The 8,072-nt window shown below is 30.7% G+C and overlaps 1 protein-coding gene across 2 annotated transcripts; it reads left to right on the top strand.

The window, feature by feature from the left end:
* The first annotated feature begins 349 nt into the window (after positions 1-349).
* On the top strand, positions 350-7,094 carry LOC111897642 (anaphase-promoting complex subunit 7). 2 transcript variants are annotated; one of them, XM_023893602.2, is made up of 19 exons: positions 350-569; positions 683-751; positions 1,072-1,122; positions 1,288-1,422; positions 1,530-1,592; positions 2,285-2,400; positions 2,603-2,687; positions 2,896-2,955; positions 3,105-3,150; positions 3,441-3,514; positions 3,618-3,668; positions 3,740-3,940; positions 4,019-4,063; positions 4,523-4,616; positions 4,708-4,853; positions 4,929-5,158; positions 5,716-5,776; positions 5,868-5,965; positions 6,774-7,094. In XM_023893602.2, the coding sequence occupies exons 1-18, from the start codon at positions 501-503 to the stop codon at positions 5,952-5,954; spliced, it is 1,683 nt and encodes a 560-aa protein (XP_023749370.1). In that variant the 5' UTR covers positions 350-500; the 3' UTR covers positions 5,955-5,965; positions 6,774-7,094. The 2 variants fall into 2 exon arrangements, with proteins under 2 accessions (XP_023749370.1, XP_023749369.1); XM_023893601.2 differs by having other exon boundaries at positions 6,718-7,094.
* The last annotated feature ends 978 nt before the right edge of the window (positions 7,095-8,072 follow it).

Here is an 8,072-nt window from a genome sequence, read left to right as displayed (position 1 = left end):
TGATAACAAAATGTTAAACATAAAGGTTTAAACTGTAAATTTATTTGAAATTGAATTTGAAATTTAAAATTTAAAATTTGAAATTAATAGTCATTATGGTAGGTTTAATTTATGGAAACTAAATTAATGATATATTGAAAATGAAAATTAAAGTAATGACAAGTGGAAAATAAATATATCTCAAATTATGACAAAATGACATGTGGCTAATTTTAGGAGAGAATGACATGTGGCAAAATCATTTTCATTTATTAGGGTAGATTGTAGTTTAATTTTTGAATATATATTTTTATCAATACGAATATATATTTTTTATGCAGTTTTTCTAGTCATTGTTGTCCGAATCAATTCCAAGTTTCCAACAAAAAAAAAAATGCTATAAAACCCGTGAGAAACCCCCAACGCAAAGGTTTGAATCTGCAAAAGGGCTTTTGTGTTTGAATCGAAGGCGGGCTTCAACTTTCGAGTGTATCAGTGACACCATCCAGTCGGAGTCGAAAATGGATGTCCCCAAAGATCAGATGTCTACTCTTCTCGATTGCGGTCTTTATAACTCTGCTCAAATGCTCGTAAATCTCTTTCCCTCTATGATTGCCACCATCCAGTCCGATTCGAAAGTAGTTTTACTGATGATTTCATTGCAGTAGACCTAATTCGATTCTTTTGATTTGACCGGAGATAGGGTTGTTTCCTTGTTTCTTCATCTTCTGTGAATAATGACTCCAGCCCACATCTCAAGGCTGAAAATCTGGTGGGTATTTATCATGTAATTTAACCAATTTCTTTAATGGTACTCCCTGAGCTGCACTGGTCACTTTCTAACTTCAAAAATTCTGTATGTATTTACAATTTTCCAAGATAAATTGCGACATACTATCATCTTATATAAAGGGTTTAATTTAGTGTCTACCTAGCAACAACATTCATATCGTTTTCCATCATAGAAGTGCCAATTTAACTTCCAATAACCGATGTTACTACTTAATGTACATAACACCTGTTTTTTGTACCAATTTGACATCTTTTGTCCCTGCATTTATAATTTCTTTGTAAATGTTTATTCTGTTACAGGCTCTCCATGGTGATGCTTTGTTTCGAGATAAGGAGTACAAAAGAGCTATTGTAAGATTTTTCAAATGGATATATATTTTATAACTTCTTGCATCACTGTCTGTTTTCTTCTGAAGATAGTAAACAATATTGATGAGTTGAATGCTTTAAAAGATGTTACAATTCCCAACAAAAAACAATTTTCATCTAATTACTCTCTCCCTCTCTTATCTCTAGCATGTGTACAAACAAGCATTGCAATACCACAAAATCATTCCAAAAATAAATGCAACAACTAGAAGTTCATTGTCCACATCAAACAGGTCTTCTTCCCCAAATAATTTTAATGTATCAGCAATAAATGAAAACGAGGTAACGGACATATTCTCTTTTCATTTATGTCTATTTACCCTTTGTTTTACTTTTGTCGAGATCAATTAATCAAACTATTGCAATTTGTTTTCCTTTTTGAATATCAGGTGAAGTTCAAAATCGCGTCTTGTCATTGTGCCATTAACGAGAATAGAGCAGCTCTTGCTGAGGTTTCAGACTATTACTCTCATCCTATAAGTTATTGTTGGTTACTTTTGTTTTTTTTTTGGGGTCATAAATCAATAGTTATTTCGATGTGTTTGTTTTCAAAAGTGTTCATAGATTTTTTTACTCCATTTATACTGTTTTTCTTGCTCAATCTTATTAGTTTGGCTCCTGTAGTGGTTATTGAAATGGGGAAATCATATATTAAAAATCAAACTTCTCTTCTAGTAAAAACCCAAGTTTTTCTTATGTATGCCCACAATAACATTACAATTGCCTGTGTAAATCCTGAAAATTCAAATGCAATTGATGAAGTAAAACTGGTTTTCATGTGTATGCACACAAGATGATTCCTATTTTTTGCATAATCCAATGTTTAAGAAACTGATATGAGGCTTATGCATGAATGGCAATGTACTTTCATTGATTTGTTTATTATAGCATCCTACTTTCATTTCACCTATTACAAGTTACAACATTCGACTTTGAAAACCATACCCAATAATAGCAATGTCATTGAAATACACAGCAATTTCGGGTGCTCTAAAATGAAAAATATGAAAGTACAATGCCATAATTGGATAGAATTCCAATAATAGAAAGAAAGGAAAGTAGGATGCTGTAATACACAAATATATGAAAGTACATTGCTATTTATTGGACTTAACCCTTTGAGTTTAACTACACGATTTTACAGATGGAGGCTATTCCAAGTAAATCAAGGAACTTGCAAATGAATCTATTGTTGGGAAAGCTTTATCGATATTCTAAACACATTCGTCCTGCCATTGCTTGTTACAAAGAGTGCCTAAGGTCTGTTGCTTTTAGACTAAATTACAAAAATGGTCCTTGAGTAGTGAGTATCACTGTTTTTTTTTCCAATATTGGTCCCCAAAAGTTTTCTGTTGCAATTTTGGTCCTTATTTATGGTTTTTGTAACGTTTTGGTCCCTTATTTGAGGTATTTGAGGTTTTTGTAACATGACTTATGTCACAATATGGTTTTCATTTTGCAGACATTGCCCATATATCATTGAGGCTATTACATCATTGGCTGAGTTAGGTGTTCAAGCAAAAGATATTTTTTCATTGCTTCCGCAGGTGTGTAACGTGTGTTGTTGAAGTCACCTCCATTTGGTTTATTATTCATGAACACTGTATAATGTGTAGTTCTTTTTCCTATTAATGGTCTTCCCATTTGTGTGACATAATAATTATTGGCTTGAGCTAATTGGTTAATATTTTGAGTCTTTATTATTTGTTTTAGAAAATTGTAATCATTTTTTGTGTTTCAAATTTGATGTTCAAGACACCTAACAGAAGTGGAAGGCCTCCTTTTGATCAGTTTGAATCCAACCGTTGGTTGCAAGTGAGTTACTAACACATTTTGCTCTATATTTGTTTATATTTTGTCATATTTAAGTCTTTCAATTCTCTAGTTATTAATACATGTTGCTCTATAAGATGTTCTTTTTGTTGTCCAGAAATGTTATAATGTTTATGTTCTTTTTTATGCAGCGTTATGTTGAGGCTCAATGTTGTATTGCATCAAATGATTATAAAGGTTGGTCAATTTTTGTCAATATTAGACTTTTTTTTTGGGATAATCGTAATTCAGTACAACAAATTATCATCAAAACATGTTTAGGGGCAAAATGACTTGAGGTTTTACATTTTTGCATTAGTCGACTTGAGAATTAATAACTCCATAATGAACAATTTAGTTGTTAGTCAATCACAATGAAAAATATAGATTCCTTTCATTGAAGTAAATAGTCCTTATTCTGTTTATTACATACTAAGTAGACGTTACGTTTATTATTATTATTATTGACATAATTCATATTTACTCAGGTGGTCTAGAACTTTTCTCAGAACTTCTTCAACGGTTTCCCAACAATGTGCACATATTACTTGAAATGGCAAAGGTCCAAATCCAAAATACATTTCCTAAATTTATCTTTCATTATTATACCAAAATGTTGATTTTCATATATCTTCATATAATCTGAAAGGAATTTTCATTTATAGGTGGAAGCTATCATTGGGAAAAACGATGAAGCCATTATGAATTTTGAGAAGGTAAAAAACACTCCTTCTAATTTGTATTCAACATCTTGAAACTTGTACTCATTTTTTGTTTGACTTTATAGATTCGGTCAATTGACCCTTATGTGGTGACATATATGGACGAATATGCTATGCTTTTGAAGCTAAAATCAGATCCATTAAAGTTAAACAAATTGGTGCATGATTTGCTAAACATTGATCCAGCTAGGCCTGAAGTGTTTGTGGCTTTATCTGTTTTGTGTGAAGGGAAAGATGACAGAGCTGCCTTAACTAATGCTGAGAAAGTAATATTTTTGTTAATTAGTTAGTTAGCTTAATTTTTTTAAATGCTAATTGTTTTTTAAAATTTGTTATGTTACCAGAGCATACGAATTGATGAGAGACATATAACTGGACACATAGTGAAGGTATTGCCTAAATTGTCACTTTAGAGTGGAATTGTTTGCATAAAATATAAATATTTAAGGTCTGTTTGATGAGATAGAATGGAAAAAGTAATGGAATTAGGAAGGTAATGGAATGAGTCATTACATTCCATGATAGTGTTTGGTTGGTTGGTAGGAATGGAATGGATTTTTGTAATTTCTTTTTACATTATACGTAAATAATATGTATAGTTTTTAGTCAACTTATACATTATTGATGAATCCAAAAAATGATCTATATTCCATTCCATCTAACAAAACAAGCCTACTTTTTTCATTCCAATGGAATGGACCATTCCATTCCTTCCCCAATTCCATCATACCAAACACAATCTTTATATTTATTTTCTGTATATTATCCTGGAATAACAAGTTTAATTGTTTTTTTGATTAATATTCATGCCAATAAAATGTCATAAACTGACATCTTTTAGCTTTTAGGGCAACTTGTTTCTATCAATGAATCAACCAGAAGCAGCTGTGGTTGCCTTCAGATCTGCTCAGGAATTAAGACCTGATCTGCGATCCTATCAAGGTGCATTTGCAATTAAAAAACCCAAAATATATCTATATATAAGATATAAATATATATAAAAAATAAAAGAATTCTATGATCTTTTGTTCAGGGCTAGTTCGATCTTATCTGGCAGTTTCGAAAACCAAAGAAGCATTATATGCTGCAAGAGAGGCAATGAAGGCCATGCCTCAATCTGCAAAAGCTCTAAAACTTGTTGGTGATGTATATGCTAGTAATTCTAGTGGAAGAGAAAAGGTATATAATAAAAAATTAATCAATTTGACTTTAAAAAGTCAAACAAACTAAAGTGAAGTTTGAATTTTGAAACAGGCTAAGAAATTTTACGAGTCTGCCCTTAGACTAGAACCTGGTTACCTTGGAGCTGCATTAGCATTGGTAGATTTACATGTGATGGAAGGTCGCAACTATGAAGCTGTAACTCTTCTTGAAAGATACCTTAAAGATTGGACTGATGACTCACTACATGTTAAGCTTGCTCAGATTCTTGCTGCTACTAATATGTTGCAGGATTCCCTCTCACATTATCAGGCTGCTTTGAGGTAATAATATATCTACTTTCATCAAATTTCAAAATCATGACACAACAGGCTGTACTGTGTTTGACATGCATTGGACTGTGACTATGACTGATGCCGATAGAACAAAAATTTCAATTTTTTGTCCCACTCAAAAAGGTGGGACAGGAACCCGCTCTCGATTTCTCGTCTTGTGAAAAAAGACGAAAATGCCCTTCTCATCCTCATCATTGAAAAATAACCTTACAAAGTCTGTCTAGTCCTGTCCAATCCAGTTATGTCCCGTGTGTCACACGGGATAGAACTGGACGGGATTGGATACATTTTCTAAGGCTATTTTCTGTGATGAGGACGAGAAGGGCATTTTCGTCTTTTTTCACAAGACGAGAAATCGAGAGCGGGTTCTTGCCCCTCCTTTTTGGGTGGGACAAAAAAATTGAAAATTTTGTTCTATTGGCATCGATCATAGTCACAGTCCAATGCATGTCAAACACAGTACAACCTGTTTTGTCTAGTGTAAAAAAAGATGGCAAAAAGAAAGAAAGAAGAGAAAAGGCTTAATATGTTTTTTTTTTGTTAAGGATTAATCCTCAAAATGAATCAGCAAAAAAAGGGTTGGAACGATTGGAGAAGCTAATGAAGGTGTGTTTTGCTCTTAAATTTTTTTTTACAAGAAAATAGTTAGAAACAAGCAAAAGTAGACTCTAAAATATGGATTGTTTTGTTTGGTAAGGGAGTTGATCCTGATGCCCCTGAAGAAGAGGAGGAGAACGATGGTGATGATGGTGATGGTGATGCTGAAGAGGCGGAGCTTTTATGATGGATCAAAAGGTACTTTTTGTTACATCTTATGTTGGGCTAATTACAAGAAAATAGCAACTTACTTTCATTTATTATTATTATTTTTTTATAACATCTTACTTTTATTTACAGCACTTTACTTCCGTTTTTTCTTCATATTAAAATGTTTTGCTTTGAGAAAAACCACCCAATTATAGCATTGTACTTTTAATTATTTTTAATAAAAAACCACCCAACTAGTTAAAGTAGGAATTTTCTAAATGGTCAAGAAAACTATAATGATTTAATTACTACAAAAAGTTGTTATGTGGCTAATTCTATAAATTTATGAAAGTAGAAGTGCTTTTTTTTTTTTTTTTTGTAATTTTGTTTTTTTAAACATATGGATGATATTTGTAGCATACATAGGTTCTTTCATGTTAAAAAATAGATGCATCTCTTATCTTTTTGGTTCATTTGCATATATCAATGGGGGTTTTGCTACTTACATATTTATTCATCGTGATTTAACCATTATTTTTTCAATCATTCAAAATAACATTTTCCCTATTACCCGGTTCTTAAAAGTACAATATACAGAAAAACACCTCAGTCCACCATTTTTATCAATTTAGCCACTCAACTATTACTTTTTTTTTTTTATCGATTTACCCAATGAACGATTATTATAATAATCATTACAAGTAATACTGGGTAAGCGGAAAAGTGGTTCTTTTAAAGGGTCAAAAAAGACTTTTTTTGTATTTTGTCTTTTTATAAACATATATATGACATATTTCCAGGTTTGAAATTGGTGACATCTCTCATCTTTTTGTTCATCTACATGTATATCATCAAGATCTTATATAGTCCACCTTCAGATGGAGAGTAAGAGAACTTAAAAAGCGTCTGAAATATGTTTTGACCAATTTAAATTTGGTCAAAAAGATGTTGTATAAAAAACTTGTAAGGTAATGCATGCTCATAGCTTCAAGTTGTTTGATTAGCTAATGAGCAAAAGAAATGATTCAATCGTCTATTATTCAGACGTGTTATTTTTCGTGTAAAACTTCGATTTTTTTTTATAGATTTATTTACTTCTTAGTGATCTTAATCATCTATAACTCTTAATCATGTAACATTCATTTATTCAGCTTTATCAAACGTTTATTCTATTTTAGTGGGGTTTATACCTTTTTTATTTTTTGGTATAAAAGATGGGGTCTTCAACCAATACTAATTTCATCATCTTTTCATAAATAAATTTCAAACTATTACAAAAAAAGTAGTAATCAAAATGTATTTGGCAAAAAGTTAAAGTTTAAAGAAATGTATATATGAAACATGGTAAAAATAGTTTCGGTGTTGGATTAATTAGTTTATCTTTTATGTAAATAATTACATACATAAATAACACTCATTCAGGCCTTTAAAATTAGTGCAATATCTATTTTTTATTAGGAAGTTTTATAATTAATTAATCTTGTATGCAAATAATAAGTATATACATAACACTCATTGAAACCTTTAAAATAAGATCAATATCTATAGGTCTTATCAAGAAGTTTGATAATTAATTAATTTTTATTTCATCTCTCGAATAAACAAGAAGATTTGGGCAAAAAGAGCTCGACGTTGGCTCATTTTATGATCTTAATTACTTATTTGGTTTGAGATATGAAATAAAATTAATTAAGTATAAAACTTCCTAATAAAAACTATAGAGATTGAACTTATTTTAAAGGTCTCAACGACTATTAATATATTATATATGTACTTATTATTTACATACAAGATTTATTAAGAAAAAAAAGATAAATCAGACTAATCCCGCCAACCATTTTCTAAGATTTAGTCAAAAATTGGAAAAACGACCCAAATATTTTTATTGGCCCCAACGTATGAAAATATCAAATTTTAGTCAACTTTGAAGTGTCATAACTTTATCATATGAACTTCGATTGGGTTGATATTTTTTATTGTTTTCTTTGTAACAATGGTCATCCACAAACATATCACACTCTATATTTAACCGTAAGAAACTCATACTTTTTAGCACCAAATTATGCTATCTTGTAAAATATATGAAAAAATATCAAATTTTGAACATTCATAACTTTCTTGTAAGAACTTTGTTTGAGCTTAATTTTTTTCATTG

The sequence above is a fragment of the Lactuca sativa genome, chromosome 5 (genome assembly GCF_002870075.4).
Source record: "Lactuca sativa cultivar Salinas chromosome 5, Lsat_Salinas_v11, whole genome shotgun sequence".
NCBI classification, from domain to species: domain Eukaryota; kingdom Viridiplantae; phylum Streptophyta; class Magnoliopsida; order Asterales; family Asteraceae; genus Lactuca; species Lactuca sativa.
Note: the sequence above shows the minus strand (reverse complement) of the source record. Positions and strands in the feature narration are given on the sequence as shown.